The following is a 24,964-nucleotide window of genomic DNA, read 5'->3' as shown; positions in this document are numbered from 1 at the left end:
GGGTTATTTGTTATTTTACTCTTAAGTTGTTTAAGTTCCTGTATATTCTAGATATTAATCCTTTGTCAGATGCATAGTTTGCAAATATTTTCTCCCACTCTGTAGGTTTTCTTTTCACTCTGTTAATTGTTTCTTTTGCTGTGCAGAAGCTTTTAAGTTTCATATAATCCCATTTGTTTATTTTTCCTTTTATTGCCTGTGCTTTGGCAACAATTGATAAAGTCTTTGTGGTTCTGAGGCCTTTAAACTTGGACTGAGCCACTCTACCAGCATCCCAGGATCTCCAGTTTGCAGATGGCCTGTCCTAGGCCTTCTCAGCCTTCATAGTCGCTTGAGCCAATTTCCCTAATAACTCTCCTCTCCTATATCTATATACATATCCTATAGAGAATCCTGACGAATACAGTGTGCAATCAATCAGTATGAGTTTATGGAACACATTTGAATATTCACTTATGTAAAAATAGTATACATGTACTACTGTAGATATTAGGCACATTACCAAACATACACACAAATATAAGTTAAGAAAGATGAGATTAAAATATACAAAATTTCAAATATTTTCTGGCCAAACCTCTCATAAATAATCTTGTAACCACCCCTGTAGTCAGAAGCCCACTTTGGAGAACATGTCCCTTATCTTCTACACTGGTTTCTACGTCTACCCACTAGAATGTAAGCTCCCTGAAGGCAGGCCCACTGTCTGTTTTCCAGCACTGTGTCTGCAACCGTGCGTGGCACATAGTATGCACTCATGAAATACATGTTGGACATCAATAAATGAATGAATCATGCAAGTTTGAGAGTTTGAGAGTGGAAACAAGAAATCAATTATATTTGTATCCCTAGCACCAAGCACATTTCCTAACACATAATGGATAACCCCATAAATGTCTGTTGAATAAGAATACATTCAATGTTTGTGGAATAAATGAATGGATGGATGGGTGGATGGACAGATGAATGAACAGATGAACAAACAGAATGGAAAGGCTTCTTCCCTCTAATCATTGTCTAGGGTTAGCATATCAAAGATAAAAATACGGGCCGAGCCTGTGGCGCACTCGGGAGAATGCAGCTCTGGGAGTGCAGCGACGCTCCTGCCGCGGGTTCGGATCCTATATAGGAATGGCCGGTGCACTCACTGGCTGAGTGCCGGTCACGAAAAAGCCCAAAAAAAGGATAAAAATACATGGCTGAACTCATTTACTTAATTACAATTACCCCTTAATATTACTAAACAATAGCCGCTGAGAACAAGTATAGATGACATTTCACTCAGCTCTAATAAAACTAGAAAATAATAAACCTCCTATTTTTAAAAGTAGTCCTGGCTAGAGATCATCCTAGAACGAGAGATAGTGAGCTTTAGAAGAAGCCGGGAGGATAGGAGACAGTGACCAAGATACATTACAGAAGCAAAGTCACAAATTCTTCATCCACATCTTGTTAGGTACAGATAAAAGTGGAAAACATCTGTAAAATACCGACCTTGAAGGCACTGCAATTATAAACCTTCATCCTTGTTGGGGTGAAGGTCCCTTCCTATCTGATTTATCATTTTTCTGAGGGGGAGGGTCAGCTGGGTTGTTTAGAGTGCAGCCTTGTAATGCCAAGGTCAAGGGTTTGGATCCCCGTGCTAGCCAGCCACGAAAAGTTTTCTGTATCTTGTTGTGAAAATTATCTTGGCTAATAAGTTTGCAATTACTGTATTTCTTTAACTCATCCTATTTTTAAAAGCTTACAGTCACCTTCTGTGTGATCTTAATCTCAAGGTTTTCCATGCTAGATGGGAAATTATATTAACCCACTCTCTCTGACTTCAGTGTCTTTATTCTGTAAACTCACTGACATACGTCTCTCAAATTCACTTATTTATCAGAAAACATTAAAGATGTTTTGTCTTGCCTTTTCCTTCGGTTCTGACTGAAATAAATAATTCATTCTACAGTTAGTATAACTGTGACATTTTTCTCGGAAGCTCTTTAAGCAGCCGTCAGCCTCCCTTTGCTTATTTCCCTTCTTGAGTGACTTTGATTACATCACCAGAAAGGGAACTCCATGCATTATGATTCTTATTCATAGCCACCAGGTATTAAATACCTACAATGCCAAGCCTGTATTAAGCATGATTCTAACACCATGTCATTTAGTCCTGATAGTCACCATGCTGCTCTTTACTGTCACTGTACTATCCTCATAGTATCACGAAGGAAACAGGCTCGAAGGGGATAAAGAATCCTTTCCCCTCCTCCCTCTCCTCTCCTCCCTTGACTCGAACCCCTCTCACTCTGCCCCTGCCAGTATGGTTTTCTTTCAGTCCTTAAATAAGCTTTCTCTGACCCTCAGTCTAAATCAGGTTCTTGTGTTATTCTCTCTCATGGTGCCCAATAGTCATCCTTCATGTTATCACCAATTGTAACAATTATTTATCTGTATGATTACTGTCTTCATATCTATTTCCCTCACTGGACTATGAGATCCACAGATCCAGAAGCACGTCTGTTGCGTTCACCACTATGTCCCCAGTGACTGCATATCAGTAAATATTTGTGGAATGAGTGAGTGAAATAGCACAGCCAGAATTCAAACCAAGACTGTCTGATTCTGAAACCCCTGTTCTCAATCACTATATTATTGTCCCGTATATACCTGGTTAAAAGTTGAAATGATCACTTTTTCCTGAATCGAATGATTTTCTAACCCTCGATATTGCTGTCTGCACGTCTGGCTGTTGTAATAACAACTTGCATTTCCATATGTAAGGTTAAGTTCAAAGAATTAATTTAACTTTAATTAACTGATAAATCTCTTTCCAAACACTTTTTGGAAGATGCATTCTGCTTTCTACAAGTCCATAAAGTACAGGTGGTCTAGTCAATTTAGGAGCTTATATTTTAGTTTAATGTAAAGTTCTGTGAAGCTTAGAAAAATCTGTTCAAGTTAGCAAGATAGTTTCTTAGGCTGGACTCAAAGAAAGTCACAGGCACATTAATTAACTTTGGGTCCTATTTTAAGCCACTAGTGGTTTTTTGGCATTTATATTGGGTATATCTCCGTGAGTGGTGTTGTGTGTAGCTGTCAAGACTAATAATGAGTGCAGATTTGGGAATTGTCACATACAGAGTAGCTTCTGTGAGAAGAACAGTGAAGATGAAAATCCCTGTTGACAATTAGATGGGACATTTTGTTAATCATTATCACACACACACACACACACACACACACACACACACACACACACACCTCTCTCCACATGTTAAAGATTCTAGAGCTCTTTCCAAATGGAATTTTTCCACTCCACCTATTATAAAATACTTGATAAATTGTTTTAAAGTGAACGTTTTGCCATAACATGATATTTTAGGTTAAGTGCGATGCTTCAAACTTTAGTAAGCTATTTATTCAAATTAGCTCATCAGGAATATTTCCCTTAGAATGGACTTGAAATATAGTTTATCCCATCTTCCAAAAGAGCAATTCTCTAATGCCACAAAATTGCCATAGGGAGACTGAAGCCTTGCTGGGTGTAATTTCAATATTAATCAGGCTCATATCAACCTATGCAAGAAGGAGCAAATAATTTTAAGACAAAATTTCCCATTACCTAACACTCAGTATTAAAACTCTCCTATTACTTATCAGTGCTTTCTATACAATGTTCCTATACAGCATTTCATCTCCCTACAGGACCGCATTATAAATTTTGTGAGCCCTATGTACTCTTGGCTTCATGGGCCCTTCCTCCATTAAAAAAAGAATTAAAAATTATATTTTATGACTGCATTGGCATAAAAATAAATATATCAAAATATTATGCATTAAAATAATTTTTCAACTTAAAAGTTTTTTTCTCTTCTGAATTAAAAATAATTATCATTGTAAATTTTATAATCTCATGGGTCCCTAAAAGTATGGTGGGCCACAGTGGGCACTGATGGTCATACAGTGGCCAGCTCTGTCTTTCTAGAAAAGTAGGCAGGGGCTAGACAGGCTCCTTCCAGCATTCTGCTGTTCATTATCAGTCTTTGGGTCTGTAGGTAAAGTACATGTGGGCATAGCTATAGTTGCCCTTTGTGGTGGGCTCCAAACCCACTCATTCTAACAAATTCCTCAAGCATGGAAGGACTCAAAGTGAAGTCACCCTGCGTGTTAGGGTTCTCCAAAGAAACAGACCCAATAGGATGTGTATATACATAGAGAGAGATTCATTTTAAGGAATTGGCTCACATGCTTGTGGGGCCTCAAGTCTGAAATCTGCAAGGCAGCCAGGCAGTCTGGAGACCCAGGGAAGAGCTGATGTTGCAGCTGGAGTCCAAAAGCGGTCTGGAGGCAGAATTCCCTCTTCTTTGGGAGACTTCAGTCTTTTTTGCTTAAGGCCTTCAACTGATTAGATGAGGCCCACCACATTATGGAGGGTGATCTACTTTATTTTCTATTGATTTAAATGTTAATCTCATCTAAAAAAAAAAAAAAATACCTTCACAGTGATACATAAAATTAACCATCACAACCTGTATTTCCAAATGTGTATGATCTTAAGATTGATACCAGGCTATTACATAAGGTTACAAAAATCTTCATGCAAATATCATTGCCAGAACTGGAGAAGAAATAAATTGTCTTCAGGTAAAAATGACGAGAAACAAAACTGTATTACCTGGGTTTTGAACAAATCTAACTTTGTAAACTTGGATAAATCTAAATATTTTAATTTTGTTTTTAAGTAAATGTCAGCCTACCCATTTGCCTTCATGAACAGGAGTGTAGGCATTTGTCTTTACTTAAATAGCCTGGTTTTAAAATCATGAATCAGAAATAGCCTTAAATTCTTAGTTAAATACTGTCAGAAAGAAACACTTAACAGCCAATATGGTCAAAACCATAATCATTATTTTTGGCAGCTATTCCCTAAAATTCCAGTTGTCAATTCTAAATGAATCCATCCAATAAGTCATCTCCTTCTATTAGTTAGAGGGACACTTTGTCAGCAGACAGTGCTAGTGGGCCCATGACGACGTCGCTCAGGCTCATACTCAAGGGTCAACAGAAGCTTTCCAGAGTTCTTGATTTTGGAGAAGACAAGATTTTTTTTAATTTTCAAAAACATGGATTTGTATATAGATAGCCAAGCCTTGAGGATCCATAGCACAAACATCATTCCTTTAAATCACAGGATGGAGAACAGTCCCAATGAGAGGAGTGACCAGTGCTTGGATGCTACCTGCCCTCTTGGAACCTACCACCTGAGATGGGTGGTGGGAATAAAAGCTCCAGCCTGTTCCCTGCTTCCCAGGATGCAGCCCATGGGGATGGTGGCCTCTTAGAGACGCCCTGCAGGCAGCACAGCTCCTGGGAGTAGAACAAATGACAGTGACTGAGTGAAGTGCTCACTGGGCCACAGGGCAGCCCCACAGAGGCCCACACTGCATTTCCAGCACCCATTGCCCGGGCAAAGAAGGGAAACCATACCCTGCTCCCTATTGCCACAAGAAAAGCAAAATGGGTGACTTAAATAAGGCAGGAGACTTAAAGGAACTTGGGATGGGAACAAGGAGCAGGCAGCATGGCCGGTGGCCAAGGCAGAGCCAAGGACTTCAGCAGAGACTGATGTCCACGTACAAGAGGGAAGAGTTGGACCAAGAGGACGAGGGTGGAACTCAAGCCTGAATGCTCGTCTCCCAGGACCAAGAGATACACAACCGCACCCATCCCCACCTGCACAAACTTCACTCACCTAAGGGAGAAAGGGAGTGAGGAAAACAATCGGGTAAGCCGCCTTGAAGAGGGAAGAGGGTGGTTCTCTACTATAGAGAGGAGACAGTGTCTCTGGAGCTAAGCTGAGTTGTCACAAAAAGTTTCATTTTGACCCACCTGAGTTACATAGTCTCAACTTTCCATTCACTACATCCGCAGTGTTTATGCTCCAGACACCCACCAGAGAGATCTCTATCACCTGCTAAATACCTAAAGAAAACTGTCAGGTGAGCAAGAAACAAGTTAAGCAGCCACTGCCTCAGGTTCTGTAAGTTAGTGTCAGGAAGCTTATTTTTCTAGAGAAGTGACTTCTCTAAGGTACAGTTAAATATACTGTAGTCTTTAGGGACAAATGTTACGAGAAACCTTCATACGAAGAAAGATTCTGCAATTAAAGACACTGTTCATTATGGTACATAATAGTAACACTTTATATTTGTTTTGAAGGCCTTTGCCCAAAATGGGGAGGGCTGGGTGTTAAGTTCTGAGGACATGAGTAGGCACGCTAACTTTAGCGAAGACTCTCTATTAGTTATAATAGTTATAGTTATATATAATAACTATACAAATAGTTATATATATAATGGTTATAAGTTATGCTATGACAAAATACCGTAAACTGGGTGGCTTAAACAACAGACATTTGCTTCTCACAACTCTGGAGCCCGTGATCAAAGGTGCCTACAGATTCAGCTCTTGGTGAGAGCCCTCTTCCTGGCTTGCAGACAGCCACCTTCTTGCTCTGTGCTCGCATGGCAGAGAGAGACAGAGCTCTGGCCTCTCTTCATCTTCTTGTAAGGACACTAATCCCCCTGTAGAGGCCCCACTCTCATGACCACATCTAAACCTGATTACCTCTCAAAGGGCCCCATCTCCAAATACCGTCGCATTGGGGGTTAGGGCTTCACATAGGAATGTTGGGAGGTCACAAGCATTCAGTCCCCAGCAGGCTGCATGCTGAATTGCATAGGATGGGAGCGAGTGAATCTACAGTCACCTGGAGTTGAGGGGGCACTGGGAATGGAGGCAGCTGGTGCATGTTCTGTTCATCTATTAACCACCTGATTTCTTCCTACTTCCTAATCCATAGCTGCCGATTCCAAGCATGGAAACTTCCAGAGTTCCTCTGGGAAGAACAGTTCTAACCTTCACTGCTGCCTTCCGCTACATCGAGGGGAGGTTTTCTCTCATTCATTCACCATCACGATGCCACTTCTGCCTTTGTGTTTTCCAGAGTGGTATAAATGTCTTATTCCCAGCACTGTTGTGGACAGTTTCTGTTTTCTTTTTTCCCTCTCTTTTAATGGGATTTAGAGAAGCAGAGGATGTAAACACATGTACTCAGTCCACTGTCTTGAACCAAAAGCCCAGATCAAGTATAAATAGTCCCATTTTCTCAAAGAGGACACTGAGGCTTGAATAACTTTCATAAGGTCTCACATTTAGCAAATGATGCAGCTGGACTTCTACCATATCTTCTAACTTGTAGCCTAAGGCTTTCACTCAAGGTGTCATAAAAGATGCATTCATAAATTCCTTCCATAATTTACAACCAGAAAAGAAAATTATCTCTGCAAATATATGTACATAACTTTTATCTTGAAAACCCATTGTTCCTTTTTTCATAAGCTGTCAGAGAGCTCAGAATTCAATTTAGTGCAACAATTTCATGCCATTTTCCTGGCATGTCTAACTTCTTTTCCAATGGATGGCTTCTAATCCTACTTATCTATTTAGCTATCTATCTATCTATCTCTGTTTCTCTCTCTCTCTTTCTCTCCCTTTCTCATATATATTTATATATATATATATATAATTGCTATTTAAGCCTCTTCAAATTATTTTGGAAGTTATGATCAGTTTATTAATACTTCTTAGAGAATTTGAAGTGGAAATGAACCTTAAAACATAAAGAAAACCAGACCTAGACTTATTAAGGAATGAGCTCAAGAAAACAAGGTCATCTCATTTCAGTGTCAAGAATATCCAGGTCTCTTGACTCTCAGGTTAATATTCTTTTCAGACCAACAAATACTTGCTTGATAAAATAATACATTGATGAGTAATCAATTTTCTTATTAGGGACCTGTAACAGGAAGAATGCACCCCCTTCATATCCTTACAGTTGCCTTGTCTGCTCACCCCCAACCAACACATGGTAAAGCTCAATGTTAATTTAAAAATTCCTCCTCCCTCTGTCCCTGGAAAGCCTCTTACTTCGGTGGCCCTCCTTTATTCAGGACCTCAAGAACCCTCTATCTGCTGATGACCCCCAAATTTACGATGGTTCCCCAACCAAAACCTCTCTTTTAGGCTCAGGGTCTGCACATCTAGCTGCCTACTGGATTCAATTTGGATTCTGCAAAGGCATCTCACACCCAACATGTCAAACACTGAAGTCATGCTATTTTCCCCCAAACTGCTCTTTCTCCAGGGTTCTCCATCTCGGGGAATGGGACAAGTATCCACCCAGTTCCTCAAGACAGAAACTTGTGCTTTGCAATCTCTCTCTCCCTTTCCCCAATTGCTGTGTGTCTGCCTTGTTGATCCTCACACGTAATACGCTCAATCCCCATGTTCACGACCCAAGTCTAGATGACCACAAGAGCCTCCAAACATCTCCCCACCCTCACCCCCAACAAGCCTCTCATCCACTGCCCGCACTGCAGCTGTGCAGCTACTGTCCAGCCATCCTGGCCCTCTATGGCTGCTTGAATGGCCTGTGCTTCTCCCCACCCCATAGCCTCCACACATGCTCGGTACTATGGAGAAACCTCCTCCCACACTCCCACTGCCAACCCTTTGCCTAGCTAGCTCTTCCTCACTTTCCAAAGCTCAGCTGGGAGAAGACTGCTCTGACCACCAAGTCCAGCGGACACGTCTTACTCCCTGCCTGACTGGACCTCCCTCTGGCATTTGACACATGAAGCACTCCCTCCTCGGACCCCTCCTTGCTTGCCTCCCACACCACCAGTCTCTCCTAAACACCTCTCCTATCTTTTACTTCTCCGGCCCTCCCTTCCCCATCCTCCTGCAGCTCATCTTCCTTCAACCACTCCTCAGCTGGACATGGGCTGGGTTCTGTCCTCAACACTCTTTCCTCATCACTCCAGACACCCTCAATGGCCCACTTCATGCCCTCCTGAGATTTCAATCACTTCCAGTGTCTTGTGGCTCCCAAGCCTGTGTCTCTTGGTAGAGATCCACATTTCCATCTACTGAACATCACCTGCATGTCCTGCTGGTGCTTCAGAGTCAGCATCACCCACTTACCCCCAGAACCTCAGCAAAACTTACCCTCTCCAGCCCTCCCTGCTCTGCTAGAGTGCCCTGTGTAACTATGTTTGCTTTCCTGAGTCTTTCCCTCTAGATCTTTATCTGAGACCATATATTTACTCCAGCCATGCTTGCCTTCATCCTTTTTTAAACTTTTATTTATTATCCATTACTATTTACCTAACTCAACTATAAGCACAAAACAGGGCTTTCTACATCATAACCCCCGTTTGTTGCTGGCACACAAATTTTATTAAATCTTTTATTTGAATTCTACAGAAAAGTTGCAAGAATAATCCAGTGAACTCAAGTAAATGCTTCACTTAGATTCACCAATTGTGACATTTTGCTACATTTGATTGATTCCTTTCTCTATGTGCATCTTAGAATTATGATTGCAAAATCATTTGTGAGCAATTTGCAGACACCATGGCCCTCTGCCCCTAAACACTTCAGCATGTATCTCCTAAAGACAAGGACATTCCTCTCACACAGTTGTCAAATTCAAGAAATTTAACAGTGATGCTGTACTATTCACCAATTATCCTAATTACATTCCCTAGAGCAACTATACATGCCTTGCATGTAGTTGTCAGGTATCTTTAATCTGTTTCATCTGGAAGAGTTTCTCAGTCTTTCTTTGTCTTTCATGATGTCAACAATGAGGTAAGCTGGCATGAGGCTTCTTATGTGATGCACTGAGAAGAACACAGCATTCCACATGGAATTGTCAAAACTGCCAAAAATGATTAACCTAAATCTAATCATTAGGAAATTTTAGATACACCGAGATTGGGGAACATGCTACAAACTGCACTCTTTTTAAGCACATCGAACTCATGCTGTTTCTAAGAATACTCCCTCCCAGCATCATTCAAGATTCAGGACAGATGCCACCATCTCCTGGGACAGCCCACCCCAGCCACCCTCTCCAAACTAGATCACATCCTGCTCCCCACTCAATCTTTATCCTGCTGTCCTGCTTTGTTTTCTTTTCAAAGCATTTACCACTCTCTGAAATTACCTTGTTTATCTATTTGTTTAGATTTTTACCTATTTCCTCCACTGGCATATAACTGTTATGAGTGGGATCTTATCTAAAACAGTGCCTGCTCTAAAATCGGCATTCTTTTTAAAGTTGCTGAAGGAAAGAATTTCCATATCTTCAGTGCCAAAGACTCAACAAATGTTTGACAAATGTGTGGCTAACACAACATATGACTAACTAAGCAGAATACTTAGGTTCTCATTTCCTCCTAAGTTCTCATTGCTGCTTGCTCCAAACATTCACAAGATTTTAACACCAAGCCTTCCTTTCTAGTATTCTACTGCCCATTTCTTTTACCCAGAAGTAGAAGAGACTTAGGGAAATGTGATAATTATAGTCAAGTCTTAAAATTGTTCCCCTTTGCACTGACATTGAGGTCAGACTTTGACAACCTTAATATTCTGAAAAGTACATTTCCGTACAAAGCTCAAAGGTAATATTCAAGAGAAAAACTGGAAGGGTAAATTCAGTTCATGAAAAGGAAGTCACTTCCATTACTCAGAAATATTCAGATGTTTATTTTTATGAGACTGATACATTCCCTGCTTCACTAAAAAAAGAACTGGGATATTTATTTTTATGAGCAATATTTAAAATATTTGATTCAAGCAATATCTAAACATGTAGGTACAGAAGCTATAATCAATAGCTGTGCTGGCATCAGACTGAGGTGCTACTGGCCTACTTCAGCAAGGCCTTTGAACTTCTCTGCCCCAGATCAAAGCCACCAAAGCACCAATTTCAAAGGAAAAAAAATTGGAAGCAAAACAAAGAAATAAAGAAACCTTGGGTAAAAGAACATAGCATAAATAATTCCTGGTACAGCAAATGTTACTCCTTTTTTCAATTAAAATGTTTTAAGTTGTTCTTGAACATGAAAAAAAGTAAGTCTCTATCATTAGTCAACTTAATTCAAGTACAAACCAAGGAGTATTCACTATTGTTTGAAACATACTACACATTCTATTTGGCAACACTAAGTAAATACACACACAATTTCTTTAAAATATGCAAAGAGAAGCTTGCTCTCTGGTGTTCAAAAAGTTTATCTGTTCTTTGAAGGTTTTATCTCATGCTGCATTCGAAAGCTGAGTGATCAAAGAATAATTAGATACCAAGAGAAACTAAATGTTGTAGTTAAAATAAACAAAATTAGATGTGTAAATGAATTAACTGATCATTATTTATTTTTTTAAACTTTTTTGTTCTGAAATAATTTTGGAATTACAGAAAAGTTGCAGAAACGGAACAGAAAGTTTCTGTATACCATTTACCCAGCTTTCCCTAATGTGAACAACTTACATAACTGAGGTACATTTATTAAAACCAAAAAATTAACCTTGTTAAATACTATTAACTAAATTACAGATTTAATTCTAATTTTACCATTGTTTCTAGTAATATTCTTTTTTCTGGTCCAGGAGCCAATCTCGGTTCCCATATTACGTTTAGTTTTCATATGTCCTTAGTCTTCCCCAGTCATGACTTTGACACTTTTGAAGAGCGCTGGTCAATATTTTGCAGAATGCCCTTCAAGGTTAATTTGCCTAATGTTTTCTCATGAATAGATAGTCATCATTTATTTTTAATGGTTATGCCCTTTTTTATTTAAAACAAGGGGAAATATCTAATTATTCATCTAATCAGTCCCTAGCAGTAGTGCACACTTTCTAGGCCTTTGTTAAATTAATTATTTCATAATCTAGAAGTATTTATTACCTTGGACAAAGGGAAAAAATTGTTCACAGCTATATCCCAAATATTTTGTATATTTTTATTCTTCACAATAACTTAACCAAGTTTGCACTTTAGCTCTTTTAACAGCTCTCTTACCACATTTTTGTCCGGTTGATCTACCAAATACTAACAGAGGCATGTTAAACATGTTCGACTCTACTTGTGGATTTTTTACTTATCCTTATAGTTTTTTGCTTTTGTCGATTTTTGTTTTTATATTTTGAGGTTATGTTATTAGATGCATACATGTTTAGAATTGTTACAACTTCCTAATGAATGAAAATTTTTATCATTGTGCAGTGACTCTCTTTACCTCTCGTAATTTTTTTTTGCCTTAAAAGTATTTTTCATAATATTGATATGGCTAATCAGCTTTATTTAGATTATGATTTGCCTGTATCTTTTTATATACTTTTGTTTTCATCCTTTCCATATCCTTTTGTTTAGATGTATCTTTCATAAGTAGCATAGACTTGAATTTTTAAAATACAATCTGACAGTTTTTATCAGGTAACTGAGCATTTAGTCCATATATATTCATTGTAATTACTGATATATTTGTATTGCTTTCCACCTTCACTTTGGGTTTTCCTTTTTCCCTGCTCCTTCTGTTTCTTTTTCTCTCCTTTCATGACTTTTTGGGAGGATTTAGGGGTTTTGTTTGTTTATTTATACCTAAAATAAGGAGACTTCTGACTTAAATTCCTATGAAGAATGTGATTAGATTTAGATCTTTTGTTAAACTTTATTTTAACTTTTAAGAGGAGGAGAAAAAAAGAACAGAGCATACCAGAGGAGGAAGAAAACGGTTCTTTAAAAAGTGGAAAGGAATACCACCTCATACCCATTACAATGGCTACAATAAAAAAAAAAAAAAATCACAGATATAGTCAAATTCATAAAGACAGAAAGTAGACAGTTGCCAGGGTGTGGGGAGGGAGAACGTTAGTGTTTAATGAGTGCACAAAGTTCTGGAATGAAGTGGTGATGGCTGCACTACAATGGGACTGTATTTAACGTCACTGAACTGTACACTTCCTAATGGTTACGATGGTAGGTAAATTTTATGTTATGTATATTTCACACAATGTTTTAAAAAGTGGAAATTGTGGGAGGCAAAATGAAAGCAGACTTTACTTACTTAACTTGCTTTGAGGAACTGTAGCTGTTAACAGACTGTGTTGCTATTTACATTTGCTTCTCATAACAATCTCAACAGACACCTGATCCGATTAACTCTTGTTTAACGGAGAGGAAAGAGACTTGCTGAAATTCCCAGCAATGGTGTACACTGGACCCATAACTTTGATTCACAGCCTCCAGGCATGCGAAAACAGTGACAAAGCAAAATAGCTGGTGAGACACCATGTGTTGTGGTCTCTGGCACCAAATCCAAGCACTTTCCAGTAAAATACTGCTACAGGTTTTTGCTCACTGATGGCACTACTATATCCTTTGGTCACACTTTTTATTCTGTAGCATTATATCAAATGCATGGCCGAGTTAGACTGTCCTGCTGAAAGCTACATTTGTAAATTCCCCCAAAGCATGTCTCTGTCCTCCATGCTTGAGCTGTTCCATTTCAATTCTTATAATATTGTTCTTTGTATTCTTCACATTTGTTAGCCTCGTAAAGCTCTGCTGATGATTTGATTATTGGGAAATCCGACTTGAGAATAGTTGAGCATTAAATTTGGTTCATGGGTGATACCAACGAAACAGTAATCATTTTATGTGTCTGTTTCTCTTGATTGTGAACTGTTGATTCTTCACTGAGAGCAGGGATCGTTCAAGTTCATTTTTGTAATTTCAGTCCCTCACACAGATCCTCAATAAACTGATTGTTGAAGTGGCAGGGTATTGGTGATGGTGGTGGTAGTGGGTGTTTGTGGTATTGACACCAATGCAAATTCCAAACATTATACAGAGTAATAATAGCTAGTATCAATAAGCACTTATTCTGTCACACTCTATTGAGTGCCTTACATATATTAACTGTGAAATCTCAAAACTACACTATGTGATAAGTACTATGATCCCACGTTCCAGATGAAGGAATTAAAGTTTCAAGATATTAAGTAATTTTTTGGACCAAGGCAGCACATATAAGGCACATATAATCAGGACTGTTTGTACCCAGTTTTGATACCAAAGCTAATACCTCAGTCCCTACAATATTCTACTTCAGCTCCCGCCGAGGTTCGGATCCTATATAGGACTGGCCGGTGCACTCACTGGCTGAGTGCCGGTCACGAAAAAGGACAAAAAAAAAAAGAAAGTTGCATACTCTCACTGCTTTGTATTTTAATCTGGTTTTCAGTGCAGTGTGGTAGAAAAAGTACGAAACTTTCAAAGGAAAGATATTTAAGTCCCTGCTGCATCATTTGCTAAACGAGCAAGCCATTTCCTCACCTAAACTCGTACAATGGGAAATTTCTGCCTCACTTGCCTACATTGTAAGATCATCTCAGACGAAGTATTTTGTACACTAAAGGTCTAATGTTCAATGCTGGTCTTCCCACTTCTACTTTTGGAGGGCAGCTACGCTCCTCACTATACCACCAATGCTCTGCTTCTACTTTTGTTCTCAGTAAAATTCAGCTCTTTCAAGCCAATTAAAATCTTGGGCTTGGTGGAAATTTGTGCTTACGTAGGTGATAAATTATCCTAAAAATCTCTATCTGAAGCAATAAGGTTACTCAGTTAATAAGGTTACTCACTTATTTATTGCTAAAGGGCAAAAGATACCTTTACAGTGGAAAAATCACCACCAGCTGGAGACAGCACCAATAGCCATAGTTGGGGACAAGCTAACATCATTTACCTCCTGATGTGAGGCACAACATGTCTCCTGTAGTATTCCTACCGAAAATCTAATCTTCAGATAAACCTGTTCTACAAACAAGTGATCTGGACTCTGCAGAAACATCAGTATCATCAAAGATAAAAAAAAATAAAAAGTAAGGTTCCAGGTTTAAAGAGACTAAAGAGACATAACTAACTACAATGAGTAATCCTAGAATAGAGAAAAATGCAATAAGTGGCATAATTAGGGAGACTGGGAAAATTTTAGTAGTGTACACTAGATAGTATTGTAACAATTCTAAGTATCCTGAATTTGATCACTGTATTTCAGTTAGAGAATACCCTTATTCTTAGGAGACACACCAGAGTATTTAAGGATGAAGGGTCATGATGTGTGTAATTTACTTGCAATGGACTCACCAAAAAAAAAAAAAATCAAATAATATAAGAATACTGCATACTTACATATGGGCTAACAGTCTTCACTCACAGAGGACACCATGTTGTGATAAAATGTAATAATGTCAAATAATTAAATGTCAGATGGAAGAAAAATTAGTTTTAGTTGCTCACAACGGTACTAATTGTCCACAAACATGCCAGGAATCAGGGAAGTCTAAATGTGGGTTAGACGTCAGGCGGCCGTCAAAGCTGCTGAAGGTCAGAATCCCCACAGCATGTTGGAGACTCCCGTGGCGTGTGGACTGTCGCATCCCCTCCTGCATGTATGCAGAACACCTCTGAGGGGAGCATTTCGGCTGAACACAATTTCCCCCTCTGGCAGCTGCTCCTGACACACAGGAGACCTGATAGGACCCGATGCCACGTGCAGAGGTGGAAACTTAACCCAGGCTGAGCCAGACAGAACATCTGGGGGGCTGGGGCTTGGGGGGTGCGCGCGCCGTGTTAGCCTATGTGACACCTGGAAGTCCCCAATGCCTAAGCCATTCCCGGGAGTACACGGATGCAAGGACAACTGAATTGTACTGTTTCCAGAGTGCTCTGCGACTTTACTCGGGGCGGGCACGAGTCCTATCACACGGGATTTTGAAAAAATTGCTCTGAATCGCGTCTCAGCCGCTGAGCAGCGACGGGTGAGTGAAGTAAGGTCGTCCCCGCGGGCGGCGCTGCGGAGCCGGACGCGCTGACTTTCGAAGTGACCCACTTTTCAAGGTCAGAGACGCAGCGGACTCAACAGGACACTCACGACCCGCCCACCCTTCCCTCAACCGAGCGCGCGGGCAGGCCCGGTCCCCTCCCACGCGGGGACACCTCCGCTCGGCTTCCCCGCTGGCAGTCGGGCGGGGGACGGGATGCGGATGAGGGGCCTGCCCGCCGCCTCTCCCGGGGGTCGCCTACGCCGGGGCCACCCCGCGCGCGGCGGGCGGCTGGGACCGTACCTGGGGCGCGGGCGACGCGGCCCCCAGCGCGACGTCGCGGGGCGCGTGCAGGCGCCTGGGGCCGGAGGCGCGGCCGCGGCTCATGCCGGCCGGAGCCCCGCGGCGCGCTCGGACCCGGAGCCGGCCGGAGCGAGGCGGCGGCGGCGCGGGCCGGTGGCCGGTGGCCGGTGGCGGGTGGCGCGGCGCGTCTCCCCGGGCAACGGGAGACGCCGCGGGGAGGCGGCGCGCGGGCGGGTGGCCCGGCCTCCTGGGGCCGCGGGGCAGACTCCGAGCCGCCCGAGGGCGCCCTGCGGGGCGAGGGGCTGCGGCCGAGCGGCGGGCGCGGGCGGGGCGACCCCAGCGTGAGCGCAAGTCCAGGTCTTGTCCTCAGGTCCCAGACAAGTGACAGCGGGTGGTTAATGGTGACTGCCGGTCTGCGGGACGGGTAGGGGTAGTGAGCATTTATTTAGCGCCCACTGAGTGCAAATGCGTCTGCGAGCTCCAGAGTCTCCACGCGCGTCCACCCGTTGCCTGCGGTCGCACTGGCCCGGGGCCTGTTCTTGGTTTAACACTCTGCTGTCCCAGTCTTGAAATTCCTGGTAAATTTCTAACAAGGGGCCCTGTTTTTTCATTTTGTAGTGGGCTCCGCAAATTATGTAGCCTGCCCTGCTGAGCGATCTTTCCTTTAAACCTTCTCAGCCGCCCTGCAAGGAGATCCAGGTCATGGTGATATAGTGTCCATAACAGCCGCAGCTTCTCATGATGATCTACTCGCATGTGATCTTACACGAGCGGTTCTAAGCGCGTCCTCTGTATGATCCCAATAAATAAAACAAGATTATGAAGTGGGTATTAGAATAATCCGGTTTTAAGATGAGGAAACAGTCACAGGAAAAGGAAATAAATTGTCCGAGAGAATACAGCTGGAAAGTGGTGGACTGAAGATCAGACCCCAGACCACAAAACTAAAGCACAGAGAAAGCGAGTAACCTGCCTAAGGTCCCACAGTTGGTAGTAGAACGTGAAAATGGAACCCGTATCCACCTCACTTTAAAGCCATTGGTAGACCCCTGTGCTGTTCAAAACTTAAATAAAATCAGAGCTGTGGCAGCTACAGATCCTATCCAATCATCCTACATACGTCCATTATTGACCCTGAGGATTTCTTGGCATTGACAATGGCTTTTGATTTTGCAGTAACATGACCATATATCCAGTCCAGAACCATCTCAACATTGTCATTTGAAGCAATATTAAAAAGGGGGGGTAGGGGGGGCGGGCTGGTTAGCTTGCTTGGAAGAGTGTGGCACTAGTAACACCAAGGTCAAGGGTTTAGATTAGACCAGCCATTAAAAAAGTAAACAAAATAAAGCCCTTAATGGAAACTAAGGCTTTCAGAAATCTCCTACTAATAGTCCAACGTGTAGTAACCATGTTTTCAGGCCGCAGTTTTTCCTGGCAGTAAAATCAGTACAAACTTGTTAAATTTTCAATGAGCCAACAGTGCCAGAGGAAACACAAAATGGATGAAAACTTGAGGCACCTGGAAGAGAACCAACATGAGACAGTCCCCCCTCTATTGACTATACATCTGATTGTTTCAGAATTCCATTTCGTAAAGTCTAATTCTGGTCCCTTTGGTCAACCTTGTACTCTTCTTCACAAGAACAGAACATATGAATTTACACAGTCTTTAAAAATTGGCATTAAACAGATTTTTCTCTATGTAAAAGCAATGTGCTTTTGTGGTAAGTGGGGGCAGAAAAAGTACGTGACTCGCCCCTGCCCAGATGCCTTCAAGCTTTCTGGGGTGTCAAGACATGAGCCAAGTGGCTCATCAAGGCAGCATCTGATAATGAGATGGGATGATGTCAAGGGAGTGGAGTGGGGGACTCTGAGGGCCGGACTCTGAAGGGGACTGCAGTTTGGACTGGCTGGGACTATGAAGGTAGAACATCGCAGGCTGGGATTGGGAGCACTCCATGTACGACCGTTTAAGCAAAAGCCAGAAGTCAAAATGCACAAAGTATGTTCCAGCCCAGACTTATCACAAAACTCCGTGTGTGGGTGATACATTATGATCCGTAATACTTTAGTACAGACTTGTATTTTTCTTTACAATGACAACAGAGACCAGAAGCTACCAGCTGTGTGACCTTGTACACCTCAGATAACTGCTTCTTTATAGAAGGGGGATGTTCCTAATTAGATGGCAGGCTGAGTTCAGAACTCTTAAGCTGGTCAAGTTTGGATAGAGCAATGTCCTGCATGCTGCACCGGAAGGAAGATACCAGGACATCAGTAGGTAGGCGAAGATGGAGGCGGCAGGATGGGAGGCGAGGAGGCCCGCAGAGGGGCGATAGCAAGCCAGGTCAGGGCTAGGACCAGAGGAAATGGCAGTGGTGATGGGGAGAAGGGGAAAGATTGGGAGTTGGAATCAAATGGAGCCTGAGCTCACCGGGCAGGCTGGAAGCGTGGTGAGGCCTGATCAGGCAGCAAGGAGACAAAGCAGAGGAGGGAGAAGGATAAAGACTTCAGTTTGGGACAAATTGAATCTGAAGTGCTGATAGGAGAAGACAGATAATTTGCAGTGTGGAACAGGAAGTCCAGGGCACATCCAGCTTAAACCAGACAATCCAGCTCATTCTGCTATCATGTTAAATTTTACCCTGAAATATACTGATAAGCTTGGCATGCTGAGATATGGGTTAAATAAACAAGCTATCTGAGACAAGATAAAAACTCCTCCTAAAGTAGCTTTTAGGGGCATCCAAAATGTCTGTTCTAGGCCTGGTTTCAGCAACAGGCTTTTAAACATAAGTCAAAGCTCCAAAAGTTAACAGATTACAAATTTTCCAATGAGAAACATGTACATTTGTAAAACAAGCCAACAAACAAAAAGAGAAAACCAGAATCCTAAACTCATGAAACCTCAAGAAAACTGCAAAGTAGAGGCCCCTTGCCAGAATCCCAAGGCTTAAGGGAGGAGAGGGTTACTAGAACTTGGGGAGGGTGGTTATATGGTAAGAGCTACCTGAGAAGAAGCATGGGCTTTGATGGAACACAGCCAACCTTCTGCAACTGGACAGAGAGGAAGTTGGTGGCCTGACCTTCTTTCTCCTTTTGCCCTCTGTTCTCCTGCCAGAGCTTCCCATTAGCCCAAACAACTAGAAGCTTCAGCACAAGAAAAATCAGTGCTTCCCAGATCATGTCACTCCAAAGAGGGAAGAAAACATTTTGCAATGATGCCACAAAAGCTTAAAATGTTTGTTTTCAATTGTCCTAGCTGATAACCTCTAATCAAATTTTTAATGCTTTTTAAAATAAACTGAACGTAGCTGGTTGTATAATCCACGTAGTTCCTCCTATTGTGGTACAGAAAAGGGGGTGTTCTGGAGGGAGGAACCAATGTAGGCTATCCAGCCGCCCAGTGGCCTTTTGTGTGAGTGGTTCTCACAGCGTGGTCCCTGGAGCAGTAGTATCAGCATTTTCTAGGAACTTGCTAGAGATGCAAATGCTGGGACCTCAGCCCAGACCAAATGGATCAGTAATTCCGAAGGTGGGGGCCAGCAATATGTTTTAACAAGACCTACAGGTGATTCTGATGCATACCCAAGTTTTAGAACCACTGTTCTCGAGCAGGAGTTGGCATACTGTTTTCTGTAAAGAATCAGAGAATGAATATTTTAGACTCTGTGAGCCAAGAGGCAAATTCGAGGATACTATGTAGCTACTTAATATGCTGAGAGAGAAAAAAAAATTCCACATATTTTATTGAGGAAATTCAAAATGCAGGGCTGACCAGTTATTTCAGTTGGTTAGAACACACCCTTATAACACCAAGGTCATGGGTTCAGATCCATGTACCTGCCAGCCACCCAAAAAATACAGCAATGATAATAAGTACAAACTGAGTACAAATTTTTGTAATTCAGGTCTACTAATGAGAACACAATTCTTTTGCGGGGTGAGTAACGTTTTGCTCAAAGTTAGTGTTTCCTGTCATCAAAATTAATTGCATAGGTCCATCTCTTCATGTTTATCTGTAATGAAAATTGACATGTTTCATCTTTGAAAACGTCATGTCATGCAGATGGGTACTGCCAAATTCTGATTTTCAGTCCCCAAGTATGTGATTTTAATTGAGCATGTTAATCATTTCAAAGGCATCTATACATTTTTATTAGATTATTATCTTGATATTTTCCTTTTAGCATGTCATTACATTACAGATTAATCCCTTCCAGTTGAAGGTTAGATGGAAACGCCTCAATTGCACAGTTAAATGTATTTTGAAATATGGAAATTTCATTTGCACTTGTATTGAGGGCTGGATATTTGTGTGGGAATGAAGATTTCACATCTCGTTTTAAATTTTGACAGAATAAGAAGTATATAAAGCCACTCAACATTTCTTGCATTTCAAACGTTTGTGGTTGTCTAAATGACTTTAACAATATAAGTTTTGCATATAATGCTGTTTTATCCCATAATTTTAACTCAAATCAATTAATGAATATCACCAAGTCTACAGCAAAAGCTAATTTCCAGATCCATTCAGTATTCAATGATAGTGATTGAGGGCTGTTTTTCTCATTCGGAAGAATTTTGGTCTCAGCCCTGAGTTCACAAAATCAAAATAAAACTTTTTTGATCCAACAAACTGCTGTACAAATCAGGATATTCAGCTTCTATTTCTAAAAAAAAAAAATTGCATAAGTGAAAATGGTTAAGTCCACAAGAGCAAAAAAAGTGCAACATTGACACCACTGGTTTTATAACACCAGATAAATACAAATATTTTCTGTGATGTACGTGCTGATGAATAATAGAATGAATAACTGTAGACTTTTCATTTTCACAGTTTTTGTAAATTTGTGCAATGAAACCCTTTTCTGCTTAGCATATTTTTACCACTATTAGTTGTAACACATCTTATCAGATTCCACTTCATGTTGTACTGAATTAGTGTTTTCTCAATCTCTTTGAAAATATTCTCACCTGTAGTTGTTCCACAAAGACTTTTCAGTCACTTCCGTCTTGACAATGACTTCTCAAATAAGCAACTGGGTGGTATTGTCAACATGTACCAACTCATCACGAGCCAAAGAAAATCTTTTTACGTCATTTGCCTTGTTTTTCAATTGACTATTGATTTTACTCCCAGTGTCCTCAGCTCTCTGAACAACTGGTCTCACTGAAAGGCAAGTTTATTTTCTGTAGGCACATTTCTTTGGCTGCAGCAATCAAACATGATTTAATGAATTCATCAGTTGTAAATGGCTCTTTTCACCTGGCCAGTAAATTAGCCACTTGGAAACTCATTTTGGTTGCAGCTTCATTTTATTTTTTTATTTTTATGAGAAAAATCTGCTGTGATGAGATATCCCATTCTTAATTTTCTAATTTTTCTGTCACTTTCCTGTGAGTTGGGAATATTGCGATGAGTGCTTAATCTAGTTATGTCAATGAATATTGTATTCCTTTAGTGCATCTATAATGTCATTGCATAATAAACATAATGCTTTACCATTTATTCTACAAAAAATAATCTACTCTTTACTGTGTCTTAAAAGCATGACATTCAGAATCTATTTTTCTCCTTTTTCTTGTTTTGACATGATGGGTAAGCACTAGTAATTTAGAAAGTAAAGTGAAATGTCATGATATGGCAATACACATGGCACTCCAAGCACTATAGAGTTATAGCTGCATCCCTGTGTTTTGTAGTTCACGGATCAGCAGGGCAAAATGAAAAGAACACCATGTGTAGTCTCTTTTACAACCCCTCAACTCTGCTGTTGTAGTATGAAAGCAACCATAGACAAAATATAAACAAGCATGACTGTGTCCCTATAAAATTTACCTATTGACCCTGAAATTTGAATTTCATATAACTTCATGTGTCACAAAATATCATTTTTTAAAACCGATTAAAAATATAAAGATCATTCTTAGCCCATGGGCCATATAAAAACAGGTAACAACTCCATACTGATCAGACAAAGGAAGGAAGGAAGGAAAACAGACAGGTATCAGGTTGGATTTGGCCTATGGGCTATAGTTTGCCAACCCATGGCATAGGACAAGGTTTAGGATATGGATACATTTTTATTTTGAATCAATTTAAGGAAAGTTATTTAGTAAATCATTGCATAGGTATTATTCAGATACAACAAAAATCATACAGGTAATAGACGAATGACTGAAGTTTGTGAAACACTGTGCAGGGAAACAGTGGAATTACCTGGCGGTGTTGAGTGAACCCTTGACGTTTATGGTCATGATTTTAAAATGAAACCAGTCCGCTCAATTGTATGATTTTTCTCGTATATGTTTCAATTGCCTGATAAAATGGAACACAGTTACCTTCAATCAAGGTCAGGATTATGCCAGGCAAGTAAGATAGAGAGGATTAAAGGTGTTGATTATATTTGCAAGGGAGTAATTATAATGATAGATCTTGGAATTTAAGCTAGACAGTAAAGACATGAAGATAGGAGGAAAATGAAGGAGTATGGAAGTTTGAAAAAATAAGAGGATAGGATCAATGAATGAGAGGTTTTGATGAGGTCAAAACATTGTCACAATGGGGCTATTCTCGTAAGTGAATTGGGAGGACAGTAGGTGGTGGTCACAGTAGGATGCTTGAAACTATAGATATTACAGTTCCTGGTCCAGGCTGTAACCATGGGAACAGGTAGCTCAGCTGAAATATAGGAAAAAAGCATTGATTCTGAGGCAGGTAATCAAAAACTGAATGGCCAAGATGTTGGATGGGTCACACAGTTGGATGTTGATGTCACCAAGGATGATGACAGAGGAAGACAGCCAGGAGCAAAAGTTTTCAATAGATGTAGTACTGAAAAATTAGAACTGAACCATGGAGTTGGCAGACTTTTCCCAGACAAAGGAGAGCCCTCCTTCTGGGTAGCTGGAAATAATAGACTGAAAATTAGATTTATAATTGGTTTATAAATGAGATCTGGTTCTCTTTATATATATGAATATAAAAAAAAAAATCCACCTGTAAAGTATAGGAGAGATCTTGACCTTTTTAAAAAATACCGAACGTCCTTGGGTTTATCCCTGGACTTGGAGGCTCTCAAACAGTGGTTAAGTGGACAGACCCTGGAGCCAGGCTGTCTGGGTTCAATTCCTGATTTTGCCATTTCCTGACTTTGTGATCTCGGGCAATTTCCTCAATCACCTTGGGCCTGTGTCCTCATCTGTAATATAGAAGCACTTAGTACTGCAATAGCCTGAAGAGAAGTGACTCCATTTTGTAAAACCTTTGTTTTGTCAGAGGTCAGAGAAATAGGATAAAATTCCTTATGAACAAGCTTTTATGTTTTTACATAACAAAAACTCCTCACAGGGATGCTTATGGTCCAGAGAAAGGGAAAAGAAGGAGCTATTGAGCCCCTTCTGGATAGCTGTTGTCCAGAAGAGGATGAGGTGTGCAACTTGCTAGCAACGTTAAACCCTCCAAACCCACAGGTAATCAGAACACTGCACAAGCCCCAGGGCTCATTCCCCACACCAGCTTTGCCTTCACCACCTCCTCCCCAAAACTTTCCAGATGATTTGGAACCTGCTGGAGCTACTGCCCCACCCCAATATGACTCAGGCAATGGAATGATGTCCCTCTCTAATACAAGGCAGGGAACCCATTTTGGTCCAGATGTTCCCTTATGGGGCAGGGCAATTTCCATTAAGACAATACCCAGCTGGAGGTGTGAATGCCCAAGGGCAGCCAGTCGGCTATTATTGGACATATAGTCCTTTCTTCACCTCTGGTTTGTTGAATTGGAAGGGATCAAATCCTGTATATAGAGATGACTCCCAAAAGATGACAGAATTTTTTTAAAAATTATTTTTGATATCCTACCTGGACAGATGTTCAGGCTCTCTTAAATATCCTCCTGATGGCAGATGAAAAAGGTTTCTATAGTTATTTCCCCACAGGAGCCCCAGGTACAACTGACAGTGGGAAATCAACAACAAAAATATTTTCTCCAACTTCTAGAATGCCAACTGGGGGATATGAAACTGAGGCACAGTTTCCTATAAACGTCAGAATGCCCAATCCCTCTGTTAGCAGGGATTAGTTATGTAAATCAAATGCCCAAGTAATGTTTCTCCTGAAAAACAGCAACTCCATGCCCAGGTACCCCTGGAGCAAACCCTACAGTTACAGATGCTACTCGCCTACCCAGAAGAACATAAGGAAGAACTCATACCACTGGAAATCTACAAAAGAAAGAGAGTCCTGATCTTGAACATGATTGCCTGGAAATGTCAGAAGCAGTTTATTCCAGCAGGCCAGATCTAACTGACCAGCTGTCGTCAGCCCCAGATTGGGAACTCTACGTGGACAATAGCGGTTTCATGCAGAATGGACAGCGATGAGCTGGGTATGCTGTGGTCACCGTGAAAGTGGTAATAAAAGCCCAGGTCCTTTCTGCTGGTACCTCTACACAAAACGCTGAATTGATTGCCCTAACGAGAGCCCTTGAGCTCTGAAAAGGGAAGAGAGTGAATATTTACACTGACTCTAGATATGCATTCATGGTAGTACATGCTCATGGGGACATTTGTAAGGAAAAAGAGTTACTAACCTCTAATAGCCAGGACATAAAACATCTAGCAGAAATCTTGGCATTGTTAGAAACAGTTCTGCTACCTGTTGAGGTTGACATAAAGCACTGCCTGTGCTATCAGAGAAGTGACTCCCAAATAACTATGGGAAACCAAACAGCTGACAGAGCAGCAAAGCAGGCAGCTAGGGAGATGCAACTAGTAGGGGCTTTGATACCTCGTGTGGACTTATCTGACTTTAAACCTCGTTCCACAGAGCGAGATGAGGAACGTGCTCAGGAATGGAGATTCACAAACACAGATTCAAACTCTATGGATGATGAAGAACATGGGATGATTTTACTCCCTGAAGCCCTAG

At 41.0% G+C, this 24,964-nt stretch overlaps 1 protein-coding gene across 1 annotated transcript in view; it reads right to left on the bottom strand.

The window, feature by feature from the left end:
* Positions 1-8,896, bottom strand: part of CCDC170 (coiled-coil domain containing 170) — a 76,859-nt gene extending 67,963 nt beyond the window's left edge. The window contains exon 1 of the mRNA XM_063098374.1: positions 8,765-8,896. Coding sequence (XP_062954444.1) covers positions 8,765-8,896 — 132 coding nt within the window. The remainder of the gene's footprint in view (positions 1-8,764) is intronic.
* Positions 8,897-24,964: the final 16,068 nt, after the last annotated feature.

Source organism: Cynocephalus volans, chromosome 5, assembly GCF_027409185.1.
Source record: "Cynocephalus volans isolate mCynVol1 chromosome 5, mCynVol1.pri, whole genome shotgun sequence".
Classification (NCBI taxonomy): Eukaryota; Metazoa; Chordata; class Mammalia; order Dermoptera; family Cynocephalidae; genus Cynocephalus; species Cynocephalus volans.
This window is presented reverse-complemented; position numbering and strand designations above follow the sequence as displayed.